Source organism: Falco rusticolus, chromosome 9 (genome assembly GCF_015220075.1).
Source record: "Falco rusticolus isolate bFalRus1 chromosome 9, bFalRus1.pri, whole genome shotgun sequence".
Taxonomy (NCBI): Eukaryota; Metazoa; Chordata; class Aves; order Falconiformes; family Falconidae; genus Falco; species Falco rusticolus.
In genome coordinates, this window is record NC_051195.1 from 49,297,718 (window position 1) to 49,311,118 (window position 13,401).

At 39.0% G+C, this 13,401-nt stretch overlaps 1 protein-coding gene across 1 annotated transcript in view; it reads left to right on the top strand.

Moving 5' to 3' along the window:
* The window catches only part of MED27 (mediator complex subunit 27), a 94,105-nt gene that overhangs the window by 52,192 nt on the left and 28,512 nt on the right, over positions 1 to 13,401 (top strand). The window contains exon 4 of the mRNA XM_037400171.1: positions 13,192 to 13,285. Coding sequence (XP_037256068.1) covers positions 13,192 to 13,285 — 94 coding nt within the window. The remainder of the gene's footprint in view (positions 1 to 13,191; positions 13,286 to 13,401) is intronic.

Genomic DNA, 13,401 nt, shown 5'->3' on the forward strand with positions numbered 1-13,401 from the left:
AAAAATACCTGTGAAGTGCTATTAAGAATGTGTCTGACATTAGATCAATGCAAGTGTTTTGAGTCTACAGAACACTTGCATCATTGCAATTAGGCAAAAAGTGAAGGAGATTAAACAATTCAAATACAGGAATGCATGTCAATACAGTGAGTGCAAAGTGAGCATGAATGGAGAGATCCCTTGGAACATCTGCAAATTCACTGATGTTTAGAAAAATAACTGCAGGACAGTCTTTTGAGGTGATAGACACGATTTGGTAATACTTTATCTGTTTCTGGAAAGGATCCGCTTCAACCGGTTGACTCTCAGTAGCCTACATGTTAGATAATTAATCGTATAATTTGCTGTCTTGTAACTAGGTGAACCCGCATCCTGGTAGTGGCATGAATTTGAGATAACGGTTTCCTAACGATCGAAATAGCTGTAATAGCCCCGGCCCTCATGGTTGACTTCAGCTCTCCTCTGGTTGCCTTTAGAAAAATCTTTGATATAAGGTTACAGGTAGTGAAAGTTCTGTCTGCTAATACAGGTAGTTTGCACCTGTATGTATTGATATAGCTAAGTCTCATTCTCTTCTTTATACAGCATATTTCATTAAAACGCCGTACTACAATAATACATTGGTATATGTTGTAAATGTTTGATATCGAACTATTTTGTAACTTACTCTGTGATGAAGCAGAGTTTGTTGTTTTTTGTTTTTTAATTGGATATGTTTCTTTGTTTATGCTATCATCAGACCTTTTCCTAGGAAAATACAGAGCTCTCTGGGTGCAATACTTCAGAAGACTTGCCTAGAGAGTTTTTAAGCAAAAAAAGTGATTGAACTCTTTTTCACAAGAAACCTTTAAGCTTGGACAGTGTAACTGTGAATGTAAACAGCCATCTCAAGAAAAGAAAAAATACAAAGTGAATTTAAAACAAAACCCCCGAAAGTAACCTTGCCTTAAAATACACTATCATTTATGTTCATATTTAAAATTTTGTCTGTGTGCAGGGAATGTCTTCAGTCCGTGTAAAAATCTAATTAAATCTTCTCATGGTAGTGATTCATAGCTGACCCTCTTTTTATTGGAGCATCTTATTAGAATAATAAACCACTCCCTGCTGGGAGACACTGTCATTGACAGACAGGCGAGACAGGCTGCTGATTAGAAAAGGTTGATCAGTCTGGTATTGTCTTCAGAGTCTGCAAGAAATCTTTTATTGTCCCTTTTGTAGCAGAACTTCTGAGATGCTCTTTGGCAGAGTCTGAGTTCTTGCTTGTGACCATGTACGCGCGCATCCAGTGGTGGATCATTTCATGTCACTCATTCACATTGCAGTGGGCAGTCTGTCTTTTTGTGTTCCTTTTTCTTTTTAATTAAGGACTGTGAACACATAGAGACTGTTCCTGTTTTAATTTGTACCTATTTACTGTTGGAAATTATGTGACGATTTGGAATTTCTTTACTTTGGGTAACCAACTTAAAAGTCTTCAAAGGAATTTGCCTTTTACAAGTTTTGAACTCGATATTTATGAAGTGGATGCTCAGAATTAGCAAAACGTATCTAGGAACAAAGCTGGGCAGTGTTAATAATCATGTTTGTATTTACCTAAGGAGATCTTCATTCCTTGTTTTTCACTTGAGCAGTTTTCTCTGTTAGTGTACTTAAATGAACAGAATTGTATTATTTTTTAATAGGCTTCATGTTTCTCCCTGATGGCACCAGACACAGTAGTGCTGAAGGAGTTATTCTGCTTTACATATATTTGGCATAAAAGCTGTTTCGTGTGTTGTTTTTTAGGGAAGCTCTGCAGGTGAAGTGATGCAGGTGTAAGAATATACTCGTGGGCAGAACTGTATGGGCTTGCCATGGTGGTGCTTTGGCTTTAGCCCAGGTTTCAGCCCTGTGAAGTACTTTAAACTCTGCTCTGCCTGTTCCACGCGGGGGAGGAACACAGGCAAAGCGGAGACTCCAGCGTTTAAAAACCCACGGTGAACATAAAGCTTGTCTAATCTCCGCTGTGGTTGCACCTGATCCTTGTGTGTGAAAGGAAATAACAAATGAGAGGGAACCTGATTACAAGAGTGGGAAGATGGCCAGAAAGGTGCAGCAAGTTTCTGCAGTCACTTTGCCGAGGTGTCTGGACTGTGTTTGGCAAGTCCAAGACTAACTGCCATGATAAGCCCCTTCCTTTAACCAACTCTGTTAAGAGAAATTGGTTTGGGTTTTGGTTTTTGTTGTTTTTTGTTGTTTTTTGTTTTGGGGTTGTTTTTTTTTCCAGAAAATTTGCTTAAGGGAATTAGCCCTCCTCCCCCACACTGACTTTCAGCGGAAGCCATGCAATTAATTTCCATGAGCCCTATAAAAAATCCCAACCGAAGGAACAGCTTGTCATGTTGGAGGCAGAAGTGATGAAAGTGTATTTTTTAGAAAATAATATTTTGAAGGGCTTCTCTCCAAAGTGTTTATGCTGGGAGAGTCTTGAGTTTATAAATGCCTAATTGTACTTGTTATATGCAGTTTTCATACTGGATTGTCAAGATGACCTTGAGGGAGTTTTTTGATAAACCTCTGAGTTTTAAGATAGATTTTTATCTCTGTAGTATCACAGGCAGATCGAAATACTTGGTCAGAGCATAATCCTGAAGAGAAGAAAATCAGGATTAATTATGACATTCCCTCAAGAATATTTAAAGTAGGTGATCACAAAAGTTGAAATGGGTTTTTGGTAAAAGTTTCTGTAATAAATCGCACTGGGCTGTACAAGCGATCATTTGTTACAGTATCTCATCTTTTCTGTTTCCTTCACCTTTATCTCCCTCTTAATTACAGAAGAACAAATTGATCTTAAGTGTCCTTAAAGGCTGATATCAAGTATTCCAAGTACCCTTAGAACTAGTGCTAGTTCTTGTCTTTTTGCCATAGTTTATAATTTTAATAAAGCACTAGATCTTGAAGTGGATGCTCTTTTTGAGTGACTGCTTGAAGTCTATTGGTGAAGCGTAAAATCTGAGTCTTTGATTCCTAGTCCTATGTATTTCAACATGTTTTTCTGTAAGAGTAACATAATTTTAAAGGAAAAAAATTAGAAATATGATAATACGACACTGAGGGCTTGAATGCAATGACAGAGGCCGTATTTTTAACGCCTTCATGTCTATGATGAGGGTTTTTTGGTTGTGCTTTTTCTCTTCCCTAATTTTCTCCTTCAGGCACTTCTGTTATTTAAACACGTGTCGTGGTTTAACCTCGGTGCGAAACCAAGTTCCAGGCAGCCACTTGCTTGCTCCCCTCCACCTAGAGGAATGGGGAGGAGAATGGGGAAAGAATGCAAAACTTGAGGGTTGAGATAAGAACAATTAAATAATTAAAACAAAATAGGAGGAAACCCCCAAAACAATAGTAATAATATCAACAATTATAATGAAAAGGAGGGAGAGGGGAAGAATAAAATCCAAAGGGAAAGGAGAAAAAAACCTAAGTGATGTGCAGTACAGTTGCTTGCCACCCACTGACTGATGCTCAACCAGTCCCTCAGTAGCAATGATCTGGCCTCGGCCAGCTCCCCCCCAGTTTATATACTGACCATGATGTCCTATGGTGTGGAATATCCCTTTAGCTAGTTCGGGTCAGCTCTCCTGGCTGTGTCCCCTTCCAGTTTCTTGTGCCCTTCCAGCCTTCTCACTGCCAAGGCCTAACAAGCTGAAAAGTCCTTGACTTAGTATATACCCAGCAACAACCAAAACAATCAGTGTGGTATCAACATTGTTCTCATACCAAATCCAAAACAGCACTGTACCAGCTACTAAGAAGAGAAATAACTCTACCCCAGCTGAAACCAGGACACTGTTTAGATGTTAGCATGGTTACGAGCTTGAGAAATCTTGCAAAATACGCAAGAGCCTGGTGCAGGTTGTAGGGTAATAGCACTGCACTTAGCTTGGATCTGTAGGAATGAAGCTATTTTGCGTAGAAGCTGAATGTCTTCATCCCAGTAGGTTCTAACAGGACATGAAACATTAGATATGATAGTGTTAATAACTGTACAACATCACACACCCTACATGCATTAAATAACGAAGGCTGAACCTCTGATACGTGTGCTGATGCTATGTGGATGCAGATGTGGCAGGGATGATAAGTTACTGTGTTTTTAGGTGAAGTTAAAAGAAACATATGGTAAGGATGAGAAATTCCAGCAAGACAGGTTTTCAGAGTGCTGATCCATTGCAAATTTAAATAATGTTTTAAAACCACATGATACTGCCTGCAAACCATCAGAGTGTGAGTTAAGTAGGGGATGCTTTTTTTTAAAGGCAGAAAATGTCAGGGCTTTGGTAACTTAACTGATACAAACAAAACCTGTCTTATGAAATGGTCAACTCTGCTCTCCTGTTCTGGTATCTTAGCCATTCTCCAGAGGGTTATAGCCTTAATCCTCCTGTCCTTCCTCCCATCTTCTGGAAATCATGTTGCCTTCAGTAAGTTCTGGGACTTGATGTGCCTAACATAAATGTTCAGAAGGATCTCTTCCTTTCAGCGGTGTTTGTCCTATGGTCAAGCATAGTGTCTAAAAAGGTCTAACTGTGCACAACATGCTATGTTTCCTGTTCATCAGTTTCTCCACCCAAAGGTAAAATCTCACAGCTTTTGATAGGAACAGAATACATGATAGGTATCATGCATCATCTGTTGCTTTTCATAAAAGGAGGTAAGTACTGCCATTTCTTCTCTGTTGAGGGAGAAATAAAACACAAAGAAAGTAAGTGAGAAGACTTTGCTATTCAAGTAATTCTTCAGTAGCAGAGCTGAAAATAACATCAAGTACTGAAATCTAGTTTTGTAAGACTGAATTCAGGAACGACGGCGTGGAGTAATGTGCCGTGTCGGGATCGTGTCGGGCAGTCTGCCCGCACAGTGGGACCTTTCCCACCTGCAGGGAGCCCCATTTACTTTGTTGGGAATCTGGCTGGGCAGGCAGGCTGAAAACCAGCCCATCGCATCTTTTCTGGAAGCAGGGCTGAATTTGGTGTGTTATTTTGAGGCCTTTGTCAAAGCGCTGTCTGGTATTTACTGAACATCAGCATGTCAGCCTTTAATCCTCTCTCCCTTGCTGTGATTGACTAGCGAGTGCAGGAGCCGTGGTTTCACCTCCTGGTGCAGACCCAAGCAACCTCGTATGATCTCTGCTGAACCACAGGTAATGGAGAAGGTGGGGATTATTCATCCCTGAAACCCCATGGGGGAGAACTGCGTGTAGCTTGTGCAAACATTTTGTTTTATTTTATTTTCTAAAGGCTAGCTGGGTCTCTTGGCTTGAGTTTCTCCTGAGGACTTTTGGCACAGATTTACTGTATGGAAATGTGTGTGCGTGTGCAAATTAGGCTAACAGGTGGGGCACAAATTGCTTGACAATTTAGGAGTAGTTCAAGAACCATCTTTGTAGATGAACACTGATGAAATATTCTCATTCTCCTCCAGGCCCCTGAAAGTTACTGTTGCTAGCATTTGCTGTTGGGCTTTAGAGCAACATCCAGTTTCATGAAAATGTGGAAATACGAACGATACATGTGTGCTGTGAGGTCTTGCTTCTGAAATTCTGTTTTTCCTGTCGAGGTATGAATAAAGGAGTTAATGTTTTCCATAAAGCACAGACTAGTAACAGGCTCAGACAAGATCCTGGTGATGACTGTAAAGTAGATGCATGCTTGTTTTGTTAACCAGCTTTCACACAATCTAATATCCATGTTCCTCTCTTGATTATTGCTATGAATTAAAAGCATTTTGAAGAATGTTCCACATAAGTACAAAGAAAGTTATTTCAACAGTCTAATAAAATATCTATGGGAATTTGATTGCAAGGTCTCTATTTGCAATTTGAACTTTTCTTTATTAAAGTTACGCTGTTTAAGGTGGTGCACTGGAATTTGATACTGCGAGCAGATGTCTTTTCGCTCTGTCTTAAAAACCAATCTATGCAGTGACAGCATGTGTTTTCAGAATGCATTAAAGAGGTGTTCATATTTAATGTAGACATGCAGATGTCCAGAGACTGAGTCAGGGGCAGGTTTGCATTTTCATAAGCATTCAGCATGAGAACCTGCATGCATTTGTGCCATCACTGTCAGCTTGTACCTTTGAGGACATTCCTTGCAGATTTACACCACATCACTTGTCAGTAGATTCACAATAGCACTGAAGAACTCAGAATTGTTTTTGTTGTATAAACAATAGAATAACACTTTTTATCATAAAACAATACTTTATTGTTGTAATAGGATGACTCCAGTGTTCAGTATTCCTGGCCCATGATGCATGGTCCCAGCAGGAGTTGTGCTGGAACACAGTGTGTGCAGCCACTCAGGGAGCTGAATCATGAAACCGGTTTAGATTTAAACTAATACATTTTTCTTCTTTTTTTTTTTCTACTTTTTTTTTTTTTTTAAAGCCAGATCAGTTGTGTGATCCAGCTCTTCAGCACAGCACAGTTGAGGGGGCTGTATGCTGCAGCATGCGGGAGGGATGTGTCAGTGCCTTATGTCACTATTGGTGCTGAAGACTGAACATTGTTGAATCACAGCCTCAGGTTTCTAAACGTCTTTGTAAATTCAACCTTAAACACTCTGTCTTGGCTCCTAGAGAACTGTCCAAATGACTTCACATGCATCCTTAAGCGCTGTACCAGGTTTGGCCTTTTGTGAGTGAGAAGTGCAGATGGTTAAGTGTTTGATACAGCTATATGTGCATATGCTTTTGAAGCAGACCACCCTGTGTTTATATGTAAACACTTCTAGACTATTTAGGCATATAACTTAATCTTTTGCATCCACTCAATAATGAAATGTATTTCCTCTATGACCAAAATAACATCCATAGCAAAGTTGAACACAAGCTGACTTGCAAGAATAAGTGGAAATCTGTCTCCTTTCAGGTTTGGAGTTTAATCTTTCAGCGCTTTCGGGTTCATGTTGTCTCACTTCTCTGCAGGATGGAGTGAAGTTGGTATGAATCTTAGCAAATTCGTTTGTTAGGACCTTTGTTCAAGGTATCTTGGCAATACAATCCACACGTTCTGGCTTGCATCTTTCCACACCTGTGGGTTCCTGTTACCGAGACACTCCACGGCCGAAACTCCCTTGTACCGCTCATATGTTGTAGCCCCAAGATTGAAGAACTGTGTATAACTCAAGAGAAGACTCAAGTTTGTCCCTTCGGCCCTCAGCTTATCTCATGGTCGTTAGGAGTCAGTTATTTGAAAGAGGCAACATTTTTTCTTCATAATGTGTTGTGAATAAAGATTTTACAGCGGGAACAGAGGCATTTAAGGAGTAGAAGAGACAGAGTTAGTGTGCAGAGGAGAAGGGAACAGAAGGAAAGGTGAGCCAGGAGGAGTCTGGCTGGAGTCTTCCACCAACAGAAACTTTGAAATTGCGTGAGAAGAAACAGGAAGCTTCTGAAACAGTTTGTTCAGAGAGGACAAGAAGACAGTGTTAACTGTAAGAGAAGACAGCCTGGCAAGGAAGCTTGTAGTTGGCGAAGTTGGTCAAAACAAGCAAGAGATTTCAGTACTGGACCCAGGAAACTGGAGCATTGTTATAGAAGATCTACAGAAGAAAAGAGTAAGAGCCTAAATTAATGATTAAAAAATCCCAGTAAAACCTGTGGAATGTGAGGAAAGAGGCAGAGACTTGCAGGATTGATGTGTAGATGTCATGGTTTGTGCCAGCTGTCTGATTTAGTCTTGAGGCTTTAAGACACTTTCTCAGCGTGAGAGTTGTTGAATTTCTTTTCACAGTCTTCCTTGCTTATCCAAGCAGGAAGTGTCATTGCACAAAAGCTGGCAGAGGTCACCGTTTCAATAACTATTGTTAACTGATGCTTCTGAAAAGCCTTCTATCAACTTGAATTTGCTACCTGCAGAGATTTGCTCAGCAGGTAGCTGAAGCAGATTAAAACTTTAATTCACTGATTAATAAATCATCCTAGAACTGTGAATACCTTGTATGTTTTCAAAAAATACTTATCTAATCAGGTTGCCTGGAAATTATTTAGGCTCTTTAGAAAATCTGTAATATTTAAAATTCTGCCACTGCTAAAAGCTGTAAATAATATATTGAGCCTGGTTCTGCGAAAAATAGCTGTTGCCTAGGTCTTGGTAGAGTGCAGGCAAGCTCTTTGCACTGATGCCTTCATTAGCAAACACTGCATATGCTAGTAAGAGTCTGCAGGGCCAGCCCATGTTTCTGAAATACCAGACATGTGAAAAGAAATTATTAGCTGTGTTGAAAATAGTAACTGGAAAAAAAAAAATAAAATCTGGGAGCATGTAAATACTGTGCTAGTAAGTGAGAGAATCTGTGGAGAGTTTCCCCTGTGTTGTCCAGAATATCATGAATCCACATTCCAACAGAATCGTAGAGTTTCTCTTCATCTCATATCTGGTGTTTTCCACTGAGTAAATAAGGAGGAGTATGCTCTTTTATATTACAAATGTGTATTTTCCCCCCTCTCTCCTCTGTCTCCCCAAGATCATTTTAGCAAATATCTTCTTTCTTCTGAAAGACCTCCTCAAAAATTATTATTAATATCTATATTTCTAAATCTTGGTAAATGTCTTTAAATTGTTGTATTGAGTGGAAAAATGAACAGCATGCAAGTTAAACACTGTGTGGGATAAATGCTATTTAAATCTTGTCTAAGCTGTTAAACATCACACTAACATTGGATTGCTGGATCTAATCCAGTAAAAATAGAAAAAAAAAAAAAAAAAAAAAAAAGAGAGGTCACATTAGAGAACTAAGCCATCTGTCCAGTGTGGAACTGGAAGGCATTTATAATGAATTACTTTTCTGTATTACTGTCTTTTGGGGGGCCTTTACATGAATCGAAGAGATGTTATGAGACCATTTATCTACCAAGATGGTTCCTGAATTATTTCTACCTTGTCAACCTGATGTTTTAGTCTGAAACTTCTCATTTAGCATTTTGCATAACCATTTAGTCTCTTATAAACAGTATTTTTGAACTGGCTTCAAAAATGGTTTCTGTCAGTTCCAGGCATTGTTCGTCTAACAGGGACTAAAGGATTTATGTACACGCTTACTGGCACGATGGCAGAGAGATTTTTCAAAGAATCTCTGTTGCTTTATTCTAATGTTGATTTTTTTTTTTTTGTATGTTCATAACAAGACCTCATTTGGAGTGTAACATTTTGCATTAACTTTGGTTTTTGCTAATATGCATGAAGTAGATTGTTGTGGTTTGACTTTTGCAGTATTAATATAGCATGTTTGTAGAAAAAAGGTATTCTACTACGTTAAAATGAAAATAACGATTTATAGGGTTGACAGCTTTGGAGAGAATCTGATATCAGATCTGATCTTACTGGCTGGTTCAGTTGCACATTGAGATGCATAGCCCTGAATGATACTATTATTATTTTTTCAAATAAAGATTTTTCTTTCAAAAATACAATTTGAAATCCTCCTTAAAAATCATGAATCTGTGTCATGAAGGAGAGAAAGAAGAGAAAAAATGGGAGAGGAAAGTTGGTACAAGCCTGCTATTGAAGCTTCTTTAAATATCCTCCCTCCGAGCAGTAAAATTACATTAGCAAAATTGCTTTAGTACTTGATGTGATTTAATGGTCGGAAGTCCTGTTGGTCCAGTTTGTCACTCTTTTCTGACTGGGCTGCGTACAGATCTGGATTAGGACGCAGGTGTCGATGAAATTTCTTGAAGCTTTTTTGAATAGAATGGGTCTAACTTAGGATGTTGCAATTATAAGGTGTTAATGTATCGCCTTTTGAGGCCTAGAAGAATAAGTAAGACAAATTCTGTCTATAAAGAGTTTAGGTACCGTGCTGTAATTGAATGTGGGGTTACTGGGTGTGACCTTTAGTGGACTTTTTGAGCATCCTTCGCATGATAAAGAAGCAGTGGGGAGGGAGTTTGTCTAGACATTGTATTCAGCCCTTCGTAGGTGGAACAATGCCTGTTCTAGGACAAGAAGAGAAGCTACCGCCACATAATTTCAGCTTGTATTCAATTCTGAGAATTCCGTGAATTTTTTTTCTTAACATTAAGATATGCCAAATGTTGAGCAAATCTATTTCCATTTACTGTTCCCCGCTTTGAGTTATTTCTTCTGGGTTTGTAAATGCTTGTTCCAACCAGCATCTTTTGTAAGTAGGAGAAAACTGAGACGTGGTAAGTACATTAAAAGTTAGAAGTGCTTATTGGCAAAGTAAAATTAGACTTTCCTTAAGTGCCATGCTTCTCCAAGACAGCGTAAGAGGTTCTGTAGCATAAATAGGAACTATCATATTTTTGAGCTACAACTGATTGGACAGAGATGTGTAGATTGTGACTCTGCTTATTTTGGCACTAAATTAATGTATTTCAGTTCTGCAAAGTAAGTTCCAGACAGCAGCTTTTTCTCTGACCCTCCTTCCAGACAGCCTCAAGAGTGCACTTTATCTTGTCTTTATCATATGTTCTTCAGTTTTCTCTGAAGTCATCACCAGTTACACTTTTACATTACTTTGCTGCATCTGATTTATCATATCCATCCCTTTGCAAGATGTTTTACCAGATGTCCTCTCTGAAGGGCATATCTATAGAAGAATTTTGCCTTGGATTAGGTTGTTTGTCATTTCATATTTGAGGCTGCCATGTAGTCAGGCTAATTTAGTAATTATATATGCATCTTTGAAGAATCCTTCTGTTCTGATAAGTCCTTGTGAAGCCCTGATGTCCACTTGAAAAAAGGCAAAGGGGCAAAACAGTGATATGTACATTGATGCTCTTTTATCTATCGGTGTTGGATATTCTCTGACATCCTTTTGACTGCAAAGAGAAGAAAAAGGCTACCGGTGTTGGGTGGTCCTGGTAGAATTGCTGAACCTCGCCAAAGGAAAATGCTATATTTCCTTAAATATGTGGCTTAAATTTTTTTTTTTGTCAGCTGACCTATGAAGAGTGGTACAAAATTAACAGGCTTCTAAGTTCCGAAGTATCGTAGTAACTAATCTTTAAGTTCTTTCTAGAAGTTGGTTAATACAAACCAGAAGATTTATATTTTACTGTATGGATGATTTCACTTAAAGGACTGGCTTGTGATGAGCTTCCTGTGAATTCCCTGTTCTGTTTTACATTGCTCTGGTAGTACAGGGTGACAGTTGGGTTTGGGTCAAGTTTTAAGGCATGTGATCAGGACAAGTTTTACATTTAAAAAATAATCATATCTAAGAAAGAGTTGAAAAATTGATTAACTTCAGCCAGCCTGGATCACATTTTCAAAGGGTAAATCTGCATGTCCACAGGGATTTTTCAAAAGGACCTAAGCAGATTAAATGCCCAAGTCCAACTGTTGGTTATATGATTTTAAAATAACTTGATTTTTCCTTCCTTAATGCCTATAGACTATTTCAGTGTCTTGTTTTATGCAGCTTCATCTTTTCTTTGTTTTTGATTTCTTATTGCCCCAAACTTGGAAAACTAGAGATGTTATGCAATAATCTGTGTCATAGCATGCAAGGCTATAAGACACATCCCTAACCACAAAATAATCAAGAAACACGGAATCTTTCCTTGCCTGTTTCACAATCAGTTGTCTCTGTTCACGCACAAGCAATAGCTGAAATTATTTGCAGAGCCTGGAGTAATTGCATTTACGGAATAGTATAAAGTCTCATGCTATATAAAAAAAGTATAGGATTCAGTAATGTTTAAAATTAGTTAGGTGCGTACTGTCAATGTGTAGCTTACTCATCCTGAAGCTCTGTCTTACGCGTCTGCTCTTCCACTGTGCTAAGGAAGTTCTTGGCTTATGGATGTTTTGACTTTGCTTATCAGCAAGCAAGCTGTTAATGAGTCATTCAAGTGAATGGGAAAACTTTTTTCTGCACAAGAAGTGCGGATTAAGATTTTTATGCAAAATTGTCATAACTAATTTCATTCTTTTGTTGCTTTCAAAAGTGGGTTGACTTTACCAGCCATGTAAGTTTAGCTTCCTTGATATTATTTTATTTTTTCTGATGATTTTTAATCCTTTGCAAAATAGCAATTGGAGCGTAGCACCCTCCGTTTTTCAGAGGGGAGGGATAACAACTAACAGTAGAACAGAATAACTTTGAAGAGCAAGAATTTAACTTTTTTTGCCTTTATTTAAACAGGTTACAGGGAAATAACTAGATGTTTTCAGTTCTACTGTTATTCTGAGTGGGGCAACCAGTTTTTCCAAAACTGTTTCTTCAGAGCCCATAGGTTAGCATGGGAAGAGTTTAATCGATAAACTCGTTCATGGATCTGATCAAGTGGCAGAGTTTGTAGATGCGGCTGATAACAAGGCAGTAGTGCTCCTCCCTTCTGCATGCTTCGGGAGAACTGGAAAGTAGTATGGGAGGAGGAATTAATGCACAGATGATACAGACTGTCACATAAACTGCTACACTGCGCATTTCAATGTGTCCAGGGGAACGGCTGAAGGATGTGACACATGCCCATGGGATGGGGCGGTGTGTCCTGGGAAACAAGGTCCCCGAAAGGAAGTTTTCACTGTTAATGGACATCAGCTCTTAACATGATACCAGGAACCCAGACAACCATATGCCAGCTTGCCGTGGCTCACATAAGTAGAGGGATCATACCCAGCAGAAAGGATGTTATTTTACCTCTGTGTTTGACCACCCTGGAGGAACTCCTGGAATGTACTGGCCAATTTCAGTGTCACCGGTGCATGAAATAAAGCGGAAGGATTCAGAACAAACCCCCCCTAAGAACAGTCTGAAGACTTTGATAAAACGTGTATCTGTTTAGTTTATCAGAGAGAGAGAGTGAGTGAGAAGGTGACATGCTGTGAATTCCTACACTGGACAAGGAATTTTGATAAGGTATCCTTTGACTCCTAGAGGGGTATAGCAATACGGTGGCAGGAGTTTGAGGCTGACAGACTTGGACTAAAAATTGAGTGCATCTTTTTAGGGGAAAAGTAATTTTCAAATCAACTTACATGGGGCTTTGGTTTGTTTCCTCTTATCCGTAACTTTCTGAGTTATGCTTGCATGCGTTTTTGAAGAATATGCAGATACCAAAGAGAAGTTAATTCAGGAAAGTCCTGTGGACCTTGGTAAAACGGAGCATAATCTGAGTCTGTGACAAAGAGCATGTGTGTTCATTCTGTTGTTTTGGTTTGTTTGGTAGATACGTTGATGATGTGATCAATCGAATTGACAGGATGTTCCCTGAAATGTCTATCCAGCTATCCCGGCCAAATGGAACCTCTGCGATGCTTCTGGTAAGTTGGATCCTTTAATCTGTTGAGATCGATTTCTTAACAGATTGAATTACTGTTTCTAAAATGCAGGTTATTAAAGATAAAGGGGCTCTTCCCCAGAAACATGCTGTTCTTCA